Source organism: Polistes fuscatus, unplaced genomic scaffold (assembly GCF_010416935.1).
Source record: "Polistes fuscatus isolate 324 unplaced genomic scaffold, CU_Pfus_HIC Scaffold2, whole genome shotgun sequence".
Taxonomy (NCBI): domain Eukaryota; kingdom Metazoa; phylum Arthropoda; class Insecta; order Hymenoptera; family Vespidae; genus Polistes; species Polistes fuscatus.
Genome location: NW_025113096.1, coordinates 2,476,255 through 2,496,676, shown reverse-complemented (window position 1 = coordinate 2,496,676; position 20,422 = coordinate 2,476,255). Strand labels below are relative to the sequence as shown.

At 35.3% G+C, this 20,422-nt stretch overlaps 1 protein-coding gene across 1 annotated transcript; it reads left to right on the top strand.

Annotated features, from left to right (window-relative positions):
• Nucleotides 1-12,299: 12,299 nt before the first annotated feature.
• On the top strand, nucleotides 12,300-19,008 carry LOC122517133. Its single transcript, XM_043635517.1, has 3 exons — nucleotides 12,300-12,314; nucleotides 15,757-18,200; nucleotides 18,282-19,008. Exons 1-3 carry the CDS (start codon nucleotides 12,300-12,302, stop codon nucleotides 19,006-19,008), a joined length of 3,186 nt encoding a protein of 1,061 aa, XP_043491452.1.
• Nucleotides 19,009-20,422: the final 1,414 nt, after the last annotated feature.

Genomic DNA, 20,422 nt, shown 5'->3' with positions numbered 1-20,422 from the left:
GACAAGGACGCTTTCACAAGAAGACTTCGACCGTCGCTTAAGGTTAACCGCCGTATCATCAAGATCTTGCCTTTGTTCTGCGTAACGGACAGATTGTAAGATCCTTCAGGTATTTCCTAAGGCCGATTAAACCTTAATGACCAACATTTATTTCAATTAGGATGCATGCGAGCATGCTAATTAATATAACATTCTTGGCTCGGATACGATATGGCAATTAAGAGGTCCTATAAGAAGTTATAATTTTACGCCGGTCATCTAAAGTTCATTTAGCCTCTTGAAAGTGTGTATTTATCAAGTACCTCGTTTAATGAATCCAACGAACTTCACTTTTTGGATTATATTATATTTTACTATTATTTACTAACAAAACAATATTGTGAGATTAAATTCTTATAAATTATTACTCATTGTCTAAATTCTAATCTTCCAAACAATAAAAACACATGACCGAACAATACATAGTTATAAAGTTAGGAATGTAAAGAGTAAAGAAAATCGTATTTTTCCTCTCAAATCGAAATATCTTTGTTCAATCATATTTCTTTACTGTTTCTCTTTATTCTTTGAATCTATCACGAATGTCTAATAAATGTATACAGCTATCGATTGATGTAAGGTAGTTCGCAGTAGCTTTTACTTTTCGATATTTTCTCTTTTCTTCTCTCTCTCTCTCTTTCTCTTTCTTTCTTTCTTTCTATAAATTTATGATGAAGATTTGCTTTATTCGTCTGCTGTTATTCTATAACGAGCTATTGAAATTTATCAAAAAGAATATCGTAAAGATATTACATTTAAAAAAAATTTTTTTCGTAAGCAAGAAAAAAATAGAAAGTTTTATCATTAACGGATTATTGCATACGTATATGAACATATATATATGTATATATCAGGATAGATACGTTTAAACGTGGAAGTGAATTTTTTTTTTTTTTTTTAAGCTACGGATCCCACGCTCGGAATTCAACCTGTGGAGAAAGTATACTCTCGATCGGTTGGCTCTGAAGACTAAGCCTGTCCGCAAGAATGTATGTTAATGACCTGGTACGTATATTCGTTCGCTATAGGAAGACTTATTAGGAACACAGCGGATGTTCTTTTACTCTGAAATGTGAATCTTCAATATCCTTTTTCATCCACTCTCTTTCTCTTTTTTCTTGCACTTTTGGTGACTTCCGAGAACGAACGATGTTCGGAATTCCAGGTGATTCTTGAAAAATACGTCACGAAATTATTGGAACTTGTCCAAGATGGAAACTCGTTTTCTTATATGGACTTACTTATATCCTACTTTTATTTCCTTAATTTTTTTTTCTTCTTCTTTTTTTTATGAATCTGCTGATATAAATCAGTAAACCCAATTTCTGATTATTTCCAGATTATTTCCGATTATTTCCAGAACTGATTATAAACTTAATTTTTCAAGAATGAGGTTAATCGAACAATGATCCGAGTTAACTGTGTTGCAAAATGAATAAGATTTCACTCAGTGATTCATCCTACGAATGTTGGATCATCGGGTGAAAACTTTGTTTGACGTCTTCCGTTTTAAATTGCAGATTGATACATTGATTCCGGTATCGCAGGAAATAGATGCTGCTGTTTAAGGTTTCGAAAAAGAAATCAGCAAATAATTCTTCTGTATGGTATGCATTAACTTCTCGATTAATTTTTTTTTTTTCTATATATTTACTTCCTACTATGTATGATGGTCAGTTTGTGGTTGCTTTCGATTTCGAAACACGTTAGAACGGATGTCGTTATAAGATATACGAGATTGTAAAATGATAATGGATAATCTTTTGCGAGCTCTTAAGACATAGAAAGTTACGTTAATACATAGTGGGTAATAGTAGTAACAGTAATAGTAGTAGTAGTAGTAGTAACAGAAGCTATGGTGTTGTATAGTGACAGTAGTAACACCAGCAAGTATCTCTTTCTCTCAATGTAAATGGAGCAAGCGACGATTCACCGTGTTGAACGTTACCGCTACGATCGTTTCGCTATTACGTGATGCTGCTCTCATTATGTTTAGATTTCGCTCTTACAGCGAATAATTTATCGATCAATTCGAATCCTGGTATCAATAATTGTCCCGATAATTATGACCGTGGATTAATAATAAGTCGAAAAATGAAGAATATTAAATTAATGATTTATTTGATAATAAAATTGTTTATATTATATATATAAAAAAAAACTTCACAAAATATTAATTTTTCCAATTTTCTAACTCAGCCCAAGTTTTCTGACTCATCCATTGTCGTCATATAATTATTATTACATAGATAATTGAAAATATACTCGAAGATCGACAGATTGGAAATTATTTTATAAATAAGTATTTTAGAGTAAATTATCTTCTAATAAGAAAGTATATATATATATAAATAAACTTGGACTCTTTAAGTTTTTCTTGCAATCTATAATATAATTATGAGAAGCAGGTTGAAAGGATAATAAGCTTAATGTAGAATCCAATCCTTATGATATAAACGCATCTCTCTTTGTGATTTCTGTAATAAAAAAAGAAAGAAAAACAAAAAAAAAAAAAGAGAAGAAAAAAACAAAAGTAAATAAAGAGAAGGAGGTAAAGTTAACAAGGAGGAAAAGAAAAAAAGGAAAAAGGAAATGGCAGAGAAAACTCGATTACAGAGTAGCTTTCGACGAGCCGACCGCTATAACGAGTTCTTCCGAGCGACTACTGTGCCCGAAACATGTGAATCGATGCATTTAAAACGGTGTTTTCGCCTTATCGTTCCGGTTCCTCGACAGTTTCATTTTTGTAATGAAAAACAGGCGGATGTGTAATAAGAATGTAAGAAATTTATTTTGTCGAACGTCTTTGAAAAATCTTAACGATTGGTTGGTTTATTTTAAAAATATATTATTTCGATATTTCGTCATTTGGATGGATGACTGATTGAAATGAAAAAAAATTCAAAACTCGTTTTGGTTAAAGTACGGTTATTTAAATAAAACGTCTCTTATGATGTAACTATAAAAATAACATCAAGGATAAAGGAAAAAAAAAAAAAGAACTGATGATATTACGTCAAAGTCCAGTTCAAAGTCTAGAAGGGGACTTCAATGACGCGATTAAGTACTTCCTGATCTTGAAAAAGTTTTCAGTAAAAGGGAACTTTTTGATGCTGCTTGAAAGATCTTAGAGTATTACATTTTTAGCCTCATTGTAATGCTACTCTGCATGAAAGTCAATTATTATCTTATGCCTTTGCATTCAGTGACTCCATAAACGAAGGATTTATTCGCAAGATATATACTCTGTTATATTTATGCGAATAACTTCTAAGAACGGCTTCTTCTCCTCGAGACCTGGAACTACCCTGAAAGAGAAATAACGCTGAACGCGGAGATCAACGACAAAGCTCGAAATGCGGGCATAACTCGTGGAACTTAAAATTCTTTTTAAATGTCTCATCTTCTTTTCTACAATAGAATATTCAACGTTCGGTTAAAAAAAAATTCTCTTATCCTTTTTATCCATATTGAACTAGTTAACTAAACTAGCTATCTAAATTGAAGAAAAAAAAAGGAAGTTAGCAATGAAGTTTCATAAAAGACGGTGTTATAATTGTAGAAGAAAGATTTTGGAAGTTTCTGAAGAAATAAAAAAGAAATAAAAATAGTATCCTAATTCTCGAGCCTTCCAATTTAAAGACAAAAGTATACATTTGACTACGGAACGTTATTGGTAGGAAAAGGTAGATGATTAATTCTAGTAAAACACGAACGTTGTAAACTTTCTCTGTTAATGGCTGACATCAAGCCAATTTCGCGCCCACGTTGTTACCCGGTGTAACATCGAAGACGAAGACAATAAAAAAAAAAAGATAAAATATTATAAATAAAATAAATCGAAAAAGGGAGGAAAAATAAGGATAATAAGGATAAAAAGAAGGTAATAATATTACGGAAGGATGAAAAAAGATAAAAAATAGATCAGAACAGAGAGATTCTTCTAATTGTTTTATCCTATCAAAGAAACACGATATACGAGCTCTCACTCGGAAAATAATCGAACATTATATTTTCGCTCTAAAAAGTTTGAATTTTTGTATCGAATAAAAAAATACAAAAAAATATCCAACATGATTATAAACATGGATCGATGTAAGCCGTTAGTATTTATGAAACTGAATTAATGCCACGCTACAATAATCGTTGTTCGATAAATAACAGAAATTAACAATAATATCAAGGGTAGTGTTTCATTTCTATCCACAGTTGTTACTTCGATAAGAGTGGAGATTATAAAACAGACACGTAGTATTTATATCCTTTCGCCTTAGTCACAAGCACGATCCATCATTGCTCATTCTGCAAGGCAAAGATTTCTAGATTCACTTTTACTTCTATTCTCCTCCTTCATTTAAAGGCAAAAAATCTTGCGAAAAACCGATCCGCGTGTCGTGTAGATTGCATATAGAATTTTTTTGTTACCTCTTTTACTCTTCATTCTCATCTTTCGTGATACATAAGAAATGATCGGTGTTTAACAAATACTCGTTCTATTAACGTCTATCAAAAAGTTGGACAAGTAAGAAGAAAAAGTAACAACGGAAAAGAAAAGTACGAAATTATGAAGACAGGGCGTGAGACGTAAGTTGACTATAACGTACTATCTTTTTTGTCAGACGAAAAGTGAATGAAAGAGAAAGAGAAAAGAAAAAAAGAGATGGGAATAAGGACCGAGAGAAATAGGCAAACTAGGAAACTAGAAATAAAGAGAAAAAGAGAAAGGAAGAGAGGCCAGGGTGAACAAGCGTGCAAGCCGAGCACTCGAAACACCGAATTCTCATCGTTGCATTGTGATGCGCTCCCGCGTGTCTCGTTTCACCGGTGGCTAGGTTACGGAAGCGGGGCCGTATTACGAAAATTTGCCCGTTCCTTTTTACGACGACGGATTTATGGGAGGAAAATAGCACCGACGGGTGTATCCTTTTTCCCGAGAGCGCCGCGAGAGCCCAGGCTTTTCCTGCCTGTCGTTCGTTGTTCGTTCATAAAACAACGGGCGTGCACTCTTCCGTGCACGACTAGTACCTCCTCCTCTTTCTCCTCCTCCTCCTATTCCTCTTCTTCTTTCTCCTCTTCCTCACCCTCTCTGACGTACCACCCTGTCACAACACCAGTCCACCCTGTCACAACACCAGTCCACCCGCTTTCCGAGTTTTTGACCATTTCATTCTTTCGTTACACGCTTGCTTTTGTCCTACAGTCACGAGCGTTCGTCAATTTTTACCGTTTCTTCGTTACTCGTTTCCATCTACGAGTTTGCTAGTATTACGTTGGGTAGATCGTATATATATATATATATGCATTTATGTATTTATTTAAGTATGTGTATTGTACGTGGGGCTTGATCAGCGATTAACTCGTTTCTCCTTCTACTGGAAATAATCTTTTTCTTTTTTCATTTGAATTGTCGTTTGTTTTTTTGAGAATTTAAAACGGACACGCGTCAGATATCTCAATTGACGAGGATAATAATCTGTCAGTTTCTTTCGCTTCAAATATTACAGTAAGATAATAAGATTTCGATGTTTGAAATACGTAAGACAAATATTTAATGGATATCAAACATTTAAGGGAAAAATTTTCTTTTTTAGCGTTTATTTTGTGTTTTAGTATAGAAATGTGTGTTATATCGTTTCTATTTCCAAATGTTTCCATCGTAAATTCGCGTATTCGTGTTTGCACGAAAGGCTCTCGCAATCAAGAACTATACTCGAGTGATAAATTGTTTAAATTTATGTTTTTTCGCTCATAGACGCCGGAACAACCAAATCTGTACCATTAGTACAGATGGCAGGTAACTAAAAGAGAAAGAGAAAAAGAAAGAGAGAGAAGAAAGAAAGGAAATTGATGTAAAGCTTGGATCATTGTAATCGGACGACGTAATATGTAGACAAAGCGTTCATTATTTTTCCACATGAATAACTCCGTTCAATTTCCTAAGACACTGTTTTATAAAATGTTCCGAGATCGTAATTTTAATCTTGAGACTGTATAAATCTAATAAAACGACATTTTATTTGTACAATAAACATATAAAAACATCTTTCAGGAAACTATTTTTATTGCTGTAATAAGGAAGAAAAAAAAATATCAATGTTAAGTAAATCAAACGACGAAGAATAATTTACAACTTCTTATTTGCGTAATCATGATTTTAATGATTATTTCTTTGACATTTAAAAAAGTCTTATTTATAAGAATTTAAAATCCGAAGATTTTGTATTATAAATTTAACAGACGTTAAGTCACAAACATCGAGTAAATAGGTACCGACGTCAAGTTGAAACATTAGCACGATTAGGAAGAGTCACTTGTAGATAGATCGTTCCTTATTGGAACAGTTGTAAGCATATGCCAGTGCTCGGATGGCTCAACCATTTAATCAAGGAGATCAGGTGCGACAAACGAACTGGGCCTGATAAACGGCGAGAATCGTTGCTTTCGAGGAGTTAACAAATTTGCTTGAATCGATTTATCAACGGATAAATAGATATACTATACACACGTTGTTCCATGAAATGCAGTAGTTCAAAAATCAGATTAATTCATCTATTTTTTTTATCAATAATATAATATAACTATAATATAAGAAAATTAATTTAAAATGATTTTTTCGTTTTGTTCAAACTCGTTATAAAATACGCAATATCGTTTAATTCTATTTACTTATTCAACGGCATGAAATATTTTGCGTAAACGAAATTTATAAATCGATAATTATATCCCTTTTATCTGTGAAGTATTAATTACGTACATTCGTTGTGCTCTCTATTATTACATCATTCACGTAGGATCGATAGCCAAAATTATTGACGAAAATTGAAAAACAAATAAACAAACTATAAACATATTTGCTAAAGATATTTTAAGTAACATGTTTGCCTTGTTTAATCATATATATAATATAATATATATATACACACATATATCTATGCATACTCGAGTAGGAGTGCTTATCGATAATTGCATCAGGATATATATGACCGACTAATGTGATATTAATGGCACTTAATTTATGCATGTGTATTTATTGGGATAACAATATTAGTTTTCGCGTTACAACGATAAGGAAAAAAATCGTTTCTTCTATTGTTGCTTCGGTATACTTTATCGAGAAATTAATCTCGATTCTTGACTAATGAGTTCTAAATTATCCAAATTTATAGTTCGAATAATTATGCGAACAGTTTGATACAAAATTTTGTCAATGATTTCTTCAAACGCGTGTCATGCAGCAGGTTGATCTCACTCAGAGAAAAGAAAGAAAGAAAGAAAGTTTCACCTGGCAATATAAAAGATGCTGCCGCACCTGCACGCATTCCGATCTACGTGACCCTAAAGCTGTAATGTCTTCAAAGTATTCACCTTGACCATGAGTTTTCTACATTATCTTCCCTTTTAAAGCTGGTCATATGAACGACTTTCCTTTTAACTATTAAAACATGCGTTTATAAATATATAAATATCTTTAATTAATAAAATAACTCCTTTTAGAGCAGATATTTAAACATATAAAAATTGCCGTTTAATTTAAATATTTATTGGTTTAGCTTGTTTAATTTCCGAACAATTCTGATAAATTAAAATATACATCCTTGGTAACACTTTTATCTGTTTTTGCATATGAAAGACAAGTCTTCCTAGATTTCACTATGTAAATGATGAGATTTAACATATAAACATTCTTAGTAACAACCGGAAGTGACCATTTTCGGCTTTGATGCAAATATCCACAAACGTTTTATCTTAACAAACATAGTATTTACATTACAGGCAATCGTAAATGAGATAAGAAGTTTACTTATAAATAGTTGAAACAAGCAGTCAGTAAAGTTATATGAATTACTTGAAGATAAAAACAACTATAATTCAGAAAAATAAATTCATAGCAAGAATATGATTATAGGAATTCTTATTTTTTTATTTCTGCGTACCGAATATATCCACATATTTTGAAACAAAGCAATATATATATATATATATACATAAACTTCATATGTATTTTTTTCTGTAAATTATACCTTACTTGAGGAATGAACAAGTCTAAAGTACTTGTATGGTATAATAATTCGTTTTTTTATTGGATGATTCTCTCCTAACATCGACGATCAACGTCACCATAATTTTAAAGCGAATCTAACGGTAGATACGAAAACGAAATAAATCACGTAACACGTATCTCTTTGATGAACCGATCCGTAGTTACCAAAAGACTCCTAGATCAGGTATTACATAGGTTAGGGGATTGAATGCACCACGTGAAACTCGGTCAATGACCCTACATGTAGCAGCTCGGAAATGGTTGTATAGATAGATCCAGCTTGACTGGATTATCTAGAAGCGATAAAACTTTCTCTTATAAGATGATAATCACTAACAATTGATCGTATCAACTTGTTCATTATTTTAATAATACGATTGTCCATTTCCAAAAATGAAATCACGAGTTACTTCACCTCTAACTTTATTCACTTTAATTAACGTTTAACACGGTTCTTGTTAAAGAAGATAGAAAAAGAAAGAGAAAATATATTGTTTTCTACAGGCTACGCATACAAACACGACACTATTCGAAAAGGTTAAAATTATAAACGCTTGGAAAGTAATTCGATGTTGCGAGTCATCTCTTATTCTTCTCTCTTCTTTTCCAAGAAAAAGTATTTTCCTTACTCCAACATGGTCTGTAATGGTCTTTAGCTTGATTCTTCTCTCTTGTCTCTTCTCCGAGTTTCATCTACTTTTGAGAAAAATCATTTAATTTGCTTTCCATTTAATACACGATTGGATTGTTTTTATTAATGATTAATTGTATTATAAAAATTATCAATGGAATTATCCACACTGTTCCATTATTATTATTATTTTTTTTTTCGTTCATTAAAATAAAAAAGAAAGAGAGAGAGAGAGAGAGAGAGAGAGAAAATATCTAGAAAATTAAGAGAAATAAAGGGAAAATAAAGAAACAAAAAAGTCGTTTGGGTAAGATCGCGACGACTTTATCACAGGACTCCCAACTGCAAATGTTTCTATCTAAGCTCGCAATACCGGTCCTTCCGTCGACGTCCGTTTAAATAATGTGGGTAGGGGGAGGCTTGCTACGAGAGGAAGAAAGTCTTCCTTGAGTAACAGCCAAAGAGGAAAGAAAAAAAGAGGGTTTGAAGTAGAAAGAAAAAGTTCTTCCTTCTCTCACGACTCGTAGATTCGTCGTTGGACGATTAATTCCCGGTGTCCTTAAGCGCGCGCCATCCTTGCCGTGGGGGACTTTTGCATAGTTACGAGATTTCTGGTGAAAACAATTTTGTTTGCGGCTTGCTCGTTACTTTAAGCTTTCTCAAACGTGCAATAGTTAGTTACATAATGAACGTATTCCTTTTTTTTTATTGATTTAACTAAGATAAAACACATATTGAAATTATTAAAAAAAGAAAGAAGTCATATAACTAATCATATTGGGTTCAACTAAAATAGACAGAATAATTGAAAAATTTAATATACTTGCCGAAGAAAATATAAAATATACATAAGAGAGAGAGAGAGAGAGAGAGAGAGAGAGAGAGAGGAAGAAGGAGAGAGAAAAAGATAAAAAAGAAAAAAGAAAAAATACGAGAACGAGTAAAGAAAACTCAGGCCGACGGGAACGTTGCTCTTGTTTTAAATTATTGATGCCACTGTAATGGATCTCAACGGAGTCTCACACACATACACACATATATATATACATACAAACATACATTCGCGCGTGCGCGTAGCTTTTTAACTTCGCAACACGTACGAGTGCACAAAAGCGAACAAAATTGTAGCAAGCTACCTACCTTGTTGAATTTCACTTACTCTTGACACTGACCGGGATTCATGAAGAAAAAGAATCAAAATAAAAAAACGAAGAAGGAGAAGGAGAAAGAGAAGGAGAAAGAGAAGGAGAAGAAGAAGAAGGAGAGAGGAAAAGGAAAAACGAGTTAAAAAGGGAAGACGAGATCGAAGGCCGTTTACGGAGAAGAATCATTCTAGCCCCCCCCCCCCGTTACGACATCGCTCAGTTTCGCTATATCTAGTAAACCATCCCAGAGAGCTCGTTCGTTTACTCGTTCTTTTACTCGTTCTTTTACTTGTACAGCTTTGACGTTTTCATATAAGGCGCGTAGAGTTGGGAAACAGGACGCATTTTTTTTTCCCCTTCTATTGTGAATCTCGCGCGTGGAATCATGTGTGTTCTATTTCTCGTGCTATGATAGATGGAGGAATAATTGCAACCGTGCTTAGGAATATGTTTTCTTTCGTAGACAAGTTGCGTTCGTTTTGTAGGGCATTCTCGAAACTTCATGATCTCTTACCAAAGTACATTTACTTTTATTTAAGATTTGAAGTTTTGTTAACGTACGAGAGCGAATATACTTTGATTGCATTTTTATGTATTATATATTTTTTCGTTCGTTAGTTTGTTTATCATTCTAGACAAAACGGATTTCTCATAGAATTTTATCTCTGTTTTTTGGCTTTTTTTTATCATTGTTATCTTATTAAAATTACGAATACAATATAAAGGATATTATCGAGCAACGTCGGTTGGAAATAATTGGCCAGCAGGATCGATGACGCTACGAGGGCAGCTCGTTTTGTTTTATTATAATATCAATTAAACGTCGATTTGTTTGGCGCGCGCCCCGCATCGTCGGCATTGCGTTCGCTCACACAATGACGCTACGATCCATAATAATTAATCTTTTTACCGCGTAGGAGGAGCAGTACGTCGCCCGCTGAGGCAATTAGTCGCGACAATTTGGTCTCGAGCGATTAATTGGATGCAAATTGGATGGGATACTTGACAGAGTGTTTATGAAAATATCAAACGATTGGCCAGCTACTAGTATTTTATGTGATAGGAGCAATTACGAATTATTTACTCGCCCTTTCTCTCTTTCCATATCCCTTTCTCTCTCTCTCTCTCTCTCTCTCTATTTCTGTTTATGTTTCTCCTATCTTCTCTGGTATGCATCATAAAGATTCTTAACAAAATTAGTCGTAGTAATAAGGAATATTCTATCTAATAAACAGTTTCATATGTTGTGTTACGTAATCTCCAAGAGATATTTAGAGGATAATAGTATTTCGTATCCTTCGAGGAAAAAAAATGAAAACAACCGCTATTTCTATATATCACATTTCTCTTATCCTCTCCTCCCCCCAGACCATTATCATCTTATTTACAATTATTACTATTAGAGGAGAAAGAAAATAATATAAGAAAATATTTCTCAAACAATCTCTTTTAATGTCATACAAGAGAAACGAAAAATAACTCACGTATTCGAAGATAACATATATCGTTTGATTTCTGGTTTTGTTCTTTCTCGTATTCGAACATAATATAGCAATCGTGAAACGAAGAGTAGTGTAGTGATGCCGATAACCGGCGGGCGCATCTTCGACGTCTTCGGTGAGTTCGAAGAGAAGACAGGGCTTATAGCCTACTTTCTCTCTACAAAGAGAATTTTTAAGCGATGTACGACGAGGAGGGTTTCCCTCTCCAGTTGGGCTTTACTTCTTTCTTTCTCTCTCTCTCTTTCTCTCTTTCCCCCTTTGGCTCCTTGTTTCTCTTTCCTTCTCTCGCTCGTTCTTGTTGGGCTTCTCTCGTTGGTCCTGCTTACCACTACTCGACTCCTTTCTTCGATTCAACCGACCCGTCGCTCCTCGTGCACGCTCCTCGTCGACGACTTCACCAACAGCGGCAATTGCTCTTCACGAGTTGTGGTACCCCTCTACGGGAGTCTATATAAGCAGAGGTCTCCTACGGGTCTGAACATTTTTTCGTTCCTCCTACAATCGCGTCGTGGTGTCTCCTTGTATTATTTCTTCTTCATAGTTCTTTTTTTTTATTATTTCATCGAGGGAGAGAAGAAGATGGTGCTTGTGACGTGAACCATCGAGCATAACACGCGCTACGTTCGATAACAGCGCGGAATAAGATTGGAAGGACCGAGGATATATTTTTTTCTTTTCTTTTCTTTTCTTTTCTTTTAATTTATTTCTATTTTCTCTTTTTCTTTTCTTTGTTGTTGGTCTTTCTTTTCTGTTTTTTTTTAATCGAGTTACTACGGAAAACGAAGAAAGAAGAAGACGAGATTTGCATCTTCAATTAAATGTTATTTATTTATATATACATTTATATTATGTTATATATATAATATTATTTGTATATATATATATAGTCTTTTTGGTTTATGTGCAGTGCGAATACTAGTTTTTACGGTTGTTACGGTGCTATGCTCGAGGCAAAGGTAGGTGACCGACGTTCCGCCTTCTTTCCTTTTTTTTCTCTCTTTTTCTTCTTTTCTCTTTCTCTTTCTCTTCCATTTCCGCGTCGCGGCCTTCACCTTCTCATTCGTTCAATGTAAATCGAATCACGAAGAAAGTCTCCATTCCCCTACACTTTTTCGATTTACAATCATCGATTTTTGAATTTTTTATCTTGACTGTGCTTCCTTCATTGGTGTTATAAGATCTTAACGAATAGTGTTTTCGGTCTACGATTATTAAAATTCATTTTCTTCGTTACTTTCTTCAGGAAGAAATATGATTTGTTTATCGGTGTAATATTTCAATTAGAGAGAAAGTCTAAGATTAACGATAAGTGTAATTGTGTGGGTTTTATAAACAATAAATCGTAAGTAATTTTTGAATGTTCCAAAGTTTCGATGTTCTTTTCGTATTTAAGATTTATTGTTCAGAATCTGTTTGTATATGACAAGAGAGTTACAAATAAAGCTTTCTTTCGTTTCTTATCTCTGCCATCGAGATATCGATTGATTAATTTTTTTACTAAAATAAATCATCCAATCTGTAATTTGGTCCGCGATTAATCTATATTTCTGAAAATACTATCTTCAAATTTTTAATTACATCCATAAAAAAAAAGAAGAATTTGAGATTTGTAAATTCTTAACAAATTATTCGCGAGATAAAACGATAATAATACATAAAAGGATGAAGCATGAAATATTTCAAAAATTAAACGATGTAACGTTGAAAAGTGAATGTGTTCAGCCGGAAGGAGAGGAAATTAATGGCAATTTTGTGCATCGAATTGTCCGATAAGAAGCGGTTTAGGTTTGCCATGATGTTACGCACACGTCGTACGTGATTAGAGTATATGACTATGCATGAAGGAGGCGTTTGACCCAGTCACAACGGCAGCACGAACACGTTCGCTTACCTACCTACCTACCAACCTACCTACCAACCTTATGCACGACCTACGCCTAAAGTACGATTCGCACATGCAGACAGTTTATGTTCGTGGGACATGCGAACCAAACTGTTCTGATTGCGAGCTTATCATTGCTTTTGTACGTAGGTGTGTGCGAGTGTGTTTGTATGGCATTTGTGATGCGCGCGCGTGTGTGTGAACACAGAGAAAAGTAGGATGTGAAAAGACCTTCACCTTAGTTCTCTTTATTAATGTGAATGACTTTTCGAAAGTGAATTCGTGAGAAATTGAATTATATCAACTCGAACCTTCCAGTCAATTATCTCGATTCCTACGTTTGATTCGAAACATATATGTTTTTTTTCTTTTTTTTTTTTTTAATTATGCGCGTTGGAAACATAAAAGGAACGCGTCCTCTTTTTCTTATTCTTACAAGGTGAGAGACAATGATTTATCGTCAAAGAACAAAATGATCTTTTTCATATACTTACGATTATCGTATCATATAATTTTTATTATTTTCAATAAATACGGAATTTTACTTTCAATCAACACACACACACACGCTAAGTTTCTTATTTTTGTTTTTGCAAAATTCTTATCGGATCAATACATGTATACGGCTTCAGGAAAAGGAAAACATTAGTATGTATAATTTTATATTGCTTAATAATCTCCATCGAAAGTTTCACGTGAAAGAAAAGTAGCACATGTTTATCTTAATTGAAAAATCGTAATATTTAATTAGAAAATTATTCTTCGAATTCTTACTGGTACGACTTTTTCATTTATTTTTATTACTGTTTTTCGCCGAAAAGAACGAGATAATATAATCGGGGTAATGATTTTTACTAAAACGTCAAGTTAAAGGTATAACCGACCACGCGAATATTTCTCGCGGATGCTCTTAGGAGAAAGTACGGTTTATCGCGTTAGCTTTGCATCTCGGCCAACGTGCCACTTAAGCGCACTCATGTTGGATTCCCAGTGTCGTTGACGAGTCAACCAAGCTTATGAGAGACAAGTTTCGACTTACTTCTACCAGTGAATGTACAACTTGTATCAACAACTATACCAAGTGTCTCCATTTGTTACGAACGATCTAATAAAATTGATATAAATAGTGTAGGATAGTATTTCGCTCGATAAACTCTACCGTACCAGTCTTGCAAGCCGATCGTTACTTCCGTTTTCCTTACGTAAATGTCCGATCGAGGTATTAGATAGACTCGATAATGATAGTGTCTCGTAAATAATGTATAATCATAGAAATGGTATTAGACTTTTTACCACCGATGGTCGAAAGTGACGTTGGCGAATTTAACATTGTTAAAAAAAATAAAGAAAGTTTCTATTGTTCTCAAGATTAATTTCACCGCCGGCTAAAATGTCACCGATATTTTTTTTACGTTCATAAATGAAAGAAGAAAATTTTTGATGAGTCGTCGAGGCCCGAAGAAAGGCTCTCATGTCAAATTTAATACGGAAATAATTTTCTTTACTACCAAGGAAAATAGCTGTTGATCGATCGTTATTCTTTCCGTCGAAAAATTTCTTTACTTATTGTCTTTAGTCGTTTGAACATAAACCACGAACATTATTAAAGAAAGCATCGTAGTTATTTTACGATTATATCGCTGGTTGCCCGTATAACGCTTGTAACGATAATACTTTCTAACGGCTTCATCGCGGTAGAGACACGACAAAAATGATACGTCTTAGATATTATTCATCGCAATTGTGTTTTAATAGTATTAACTTTGAACTTAAAATGGAACGATCAAGGATGAGTTGCACTTTAAAATATAATTTCAAAAGACGTATACACGTTTTACTATTGTAATATAAAGTATTAATAATCAGAAAAAACAACAAATGGTGTATAGTAACTTACATTTTCATTTTATCCTAGTGAATATAATTAGCTGCATTAGATACTCCCGAGGCGATCATTCATTTCTCGCTTTTACTACGAAACGCGTCGAAGGAAATCCCATCTCTTTGGGACTATAGCACGAACGTCGCGTGTTTCGTTACAGATCGCGTGATATCCTTCCGTGTAATAAAATAATTCTCACGCGTACGCATCTAGAGCGTGTTTTGAGTAAATGGAAGTTTACATAATTTTCACGTACGTACGTATCTACGTATATACATCTGTTCGTACCTACGAGACTATGAGCTCACTTTATGTGAGTTACAAATGTAAAGTATCTCACGGCTTATGAAACGTCGGAATGATTAGACCTCCTACCGTATGTCTAGGAGAAACATATCATGATATACATCATGTTCAATTTAAGAAAGAAAATTCGTTTCTAGTAAAATAAATGATTTCGTAAACATTAAATAACTTAAAAAGATTTAAATTTAATACGATATATCACACAGGAAAGGAAGCATAGTCATTACAAAATTTTTCAAACAAAAAAGACCTTTTTATTATTTCATTCCTCATCGCTATTACTCTATTATTCCTTCGTCCAATTCTAGGTGACCTATTTTGATTATAGATGACAATCGTGTTGGTTTGCGCGTTGCTGATCAGTCAGCACGTAGGAGCGGTGGTGAACAAGGCATTGTCGCAAGCATCGTCCAATGAAAATGTCGAGGACAAAAAAAATGAAATTAAAGCCAGCGAAAGGATAAGCAACTCTTATGGACCACCCGCCGACGACTACGGACCACCGATTGTATCGGTGAATGGTGGTTTCAATGGGCCAGCACCCGTCTACGGACCACCGTTAAACATTAAACCTCATTACGGGCCACCGAAACAAACTTTTGGCCCACCAAAGCTTCACTTTGCTTCGCTAAAACAGCACTTCGGGCCGCCGCTGCTTTCCTTCCCTTCGTTTAGACCACCAAAACCACAGTATGGACCGCCGTTGAAGTTGAACACGCCTCCACTCGCCGGTTTCCCACAGGCATCGTCTTTGCCAAATCATTTGGGACCCGTTAAGCCTGGACATGGATCACCCATTCCTGTTTCCATCGAGTCTTATCGACCACGACCAGAGCCACTTCCTCTTCCAGTAAATCCTGAGTACGGACCACCTCCTCCCCTTCCACCGCCTCAATTACCTATTCAGTATGAGCTGAGTAGTGTTAATATTCACGGGCCACCACCTCCACCTCCTGCAGGAGTTCCAGCACCACCCACTCCACCTGATATAATGTACGACGGATGGCAACCAATAGCTGGAGTTGCTAATCAAAAACAACAAGGATCAACATTGAAACACTATTCATCCTCTGATAGTCAACATTTGAAGTACGTCGAAGATACGACGAATCCGAACGTTCCCAGTGATTCTTACGGTATACCTATTACCAATCCAGAAGCTCAACACCTAAAAACTTCTGTTCGTGAATCTTCTGGTGATAAAAATGGATTGCCTCCACCGGCATTGCCAGTATACGATGGTGATCACAGTACGAATGTACACGGATCATCTTCGTCGTCCTCCTCTTTCCATTCTGATCATCATGAACGCGGTCACCATCAATCGAACTTAAAATACAACATTGGAAATTCAAACTCTCTTTCGATTGTAAAAACTGTGGGTTTTGAGTTATTACCCAATACCGAATCTCAGACTTCGGATCTTCAAAATTTGTCTCACGAAAGCAATTCTGGCGTTTCTTCGTACGAACACTCGTCAGGGTCTTTAAATGTTGATGCTGGCTTGAACTCGGGACTTTCTGTGTTACCATTGCAAGAATTGGACCAATCATCTCATGACGTTTCATTAGGAAACGAAGAATCTCACGGAGTCCATAATGTCAATGATATCACTTTGCAACAACTACCGGAACTGCCATCAGTTAATTTCGGAAAGGCAAATGGCATCGCCGGTGGTTCTATACTTCCGCCACCCGCTGATTCTTACGCAGCACCACCAATCTCTTCGTACTCACCAGACGGCCCGTATCCAGCAGCTCAATCTGGTCGTACTGGACCAACTTTTCCACCGTTTGGACCTTTCGGTGCTTCATTTCAGAAACACGGATCGCATCATCACAGATTTCACGGACACTTTAGATTACACGGTCCGCCTTCGTCACCGCCAGGATCTTTAATACCACCAAGAAATCGAGAACCGATCAAATTTCGAGAGCCAATTCCCATAGGACTGATATCCAATCTTCATCGTTACCTTCCATCATTACCTCCTATCGATCTGACAAAGCCACTTAAATTACACGGTCCTCATTTATCGTTCGGCCCTCAACTACCTAGTTTAAACGCTCCTCTATCATTTCACCAATCATCACAATCCGATCATTCCTTATCGAACGTCTTCTCTAACAGTGGATCTTTTGGCAAATTCAATTCACACATTTTGAATTCTCCAATGGCTGCACCCAACGCACAATATGGAACTCCATTGTCTTTCACGGATTTCAACACGCCAGCTCCGGTTCCAACCTATGGTGCACCTAATTTTGGACCAGCATCAACATTCGGTTTTACGTCGAACGGCTTTGGGACCAATCTTTACGATGGGATAGGAAATGACCTGAGCAGCATTTATGGAACACCCGTCATAGCAAATCCACCTTTAGCCGTTACAACTGGTGATTGTAATTATCGGCAATTCAACAGTGTCTCGAACTTTGAATTTGACAAGGGTACCGATCACTTGTTACCACCTTCCGCTCCTCCAGCATTACCAAGTTCAACAGGAGAAGAAGATAATTCTTTGCTCAAATCACCACCAGCTTTACCTCCACTTTCTGATTCTTTAAGTCCGTATATAGCACCACCCGTAAATACGTTAGATCTGGAAATTTACGAGCAACAGAAAGTTGGCTTAAAAGATAGTTATGGAAATCCGATAGGAGTATCTTATGAATCATCGAATCAAGCGATTGATTCGCATGGTCAAAGTAATGATCACGTTCACTCATCGACTACTGGAGTGAAAAATATTGTATCTCTTTCCTCCTCATCGTCATCATCATCATCGTCATCATCATCGTCTTCTTCGTCATCATCATCATCATCATCATTATCTACTTCCTCATCTTCTAGTCCATCCCAAAGTTCCTTCTCTTCAGGATTACCACTGCATCAACATGGGGCTTCAGCCGAGGCATTAACAGCTAGTTTAACGGCTCAAAGTTATGGCGAAGCTAAAAGTTTAAGCTCAAACGATGTGGATGCTAGTCAATACTTGAAGACTGACGAAGGAAGTCAAGCATTGGCTTTGGCACAAGGTTTGACGGCTGATGGACCAAGTGGTTTCCAAATTCAGGGATCAAAAGGCACTTATACTCTACAAATTCAACCTGCTGACGGTGGATTAGGAACGGAAAATTCTGATGGTAGTATAAGACACGATCAAGTTCTTTCCAATGGCCTTCTTCAAGACATTATTGCAGCAATCGAGCAACCGGATCAAAGTCGAATAGAACTTCAAGGTCCACCTCAGGCTCAACCATTAGAAGAATTTCGTAATGATCACTTGTCTGAACCTAATAGCCTTTCTCATCAGAACGGACATTATATTACAATTCAAAGTAAGGATAACGAAGAAATAAATCAACTTATCCGAGAAGCCAACAAAAGAAGTGGTCAAACGTCTAATAACGATCAAGAAAATTCATCTAAAAACGAAGCGGTTGCATTGTTTTTTAACAATCAATACGTTGAAAATACGAGGAAAGAGACGAGATCTGTTAACAAGGCGGAGAAACAAGGGGATGCTTCGATGTCTACGAAGAATCAAAAAAGTGACAGTAAAATGAAATTTTCATGAATTATTTCGTGAAACAGTGTGTTTCTGTGAAAATCATTTAAATGCGCGGCTAAGAGAAAATTGTGTCGTTACATTTCGACGTAAAAATATTTTCTATTTAGATTTTAACGAAATTAAATTAATTTCTCTATCGAAATTAAAACTCTGTGTTAGATTATAGGTTTATGGTGCTTCGTTCGTATTGTCTTTGATCGTATCAAAAGATCAAAGATTTCCTAATGGAATAAAAGAAGACGTGCTTCTCTCTCTCGTCTGTAATGAAAAACGGGGAACGAGAAATGCGATAGTTACCGATCGATTCGTATTAAATGCTGTCATCGGAATACCCCCTGCACTCGAAGTAATTCGAGTAGAACGCGATAGAAGTGAGAAAAGAATCCAAGAGATTGCTCAAGACACTTTTTAGTTTACCTTTGAAAAGAGAGAAAGTAATAATTACACGTTGGCTAATGTATCGATAACAAGTTATTAGACGAAGAGTCTGCTTACTTAAGAACATCACACCTCGAGTTATCAGGATGTTATGTGTTCTTGTGGAAAGTTTAATGTATTATTATTATAATAATTATTATTATTATCATTACTCAAATACTGTTTCTGTTTGCCGAGAAATTTTGAGAAACCTGACGTAATTGCGAAGTAGTAAATATTAAAGATGAACCAAGCGTGGTTTTAAGCAAACGTTTCTTTTTCAATATATTCATCTATTCTAGGTCGAATAATAGAGAGGTACATGTAAAAAAGAAAAAAAGAAAGTAGATGTAACCATCAAGAGAGAGATATTCGACGATTTTTTGTTCTCGTTTTAAATGTCGACGAATTTTGATTCCACTTAAAAGGAAGAGAAGAAATCGAAAGAAACGAGACGAACTAACTCGTGATCTTAAGGAAAACCAACTCGACGTCGCACTTTCGATCAACGAATGTAGGTCATTGGGCTACGGGCCTTGTCGACTCACCGTCGTGAAATGTGTGTTACCGTCGTTCTCTAATATTCGCCGAGTACATGCCGGTACACGTTCGAACCTCCTCCGTTCAAGGTGAAAGTTCATAATCTCGGTTAACAGTCCTCCGGTGACTGCGAAAATCGTATCTCTCGTTTAACATGTTTCTTCGTTCTGCAAATTTATTCTTTTTCAAATGATATGTATATATATATATATATATATATATATATATATATATATATTTTGCTTATGCTTGCGTTTAACAATTTTATATGGAAATATTTATATGGAAATTTATATGAAACATTTTATTACGTTCATTATAAATAATCATAATCGTCGGATAATTTGTTACTACATCCTTCGATACATTTTAACGGTGTTGCTCAGCGAATGGTAATACATAATTCAGTAATATATCTTAGACGCGTAAAATAATTAGAGCGTGTTCTTTTCAAGAAAGACGC

Bases quoted from the DNA above. Each gene is read 5' to 3' on its own strand.
- LOC122517133 (XM_043635517.1), top strand. The intron at 18,201-18,281 runs GTCATCATCATC...CTCATCTTCTAG, and splicing joins GTATCTCTTTCCTCCTCATC to TCCATCCCAAAGTTCCTTCT.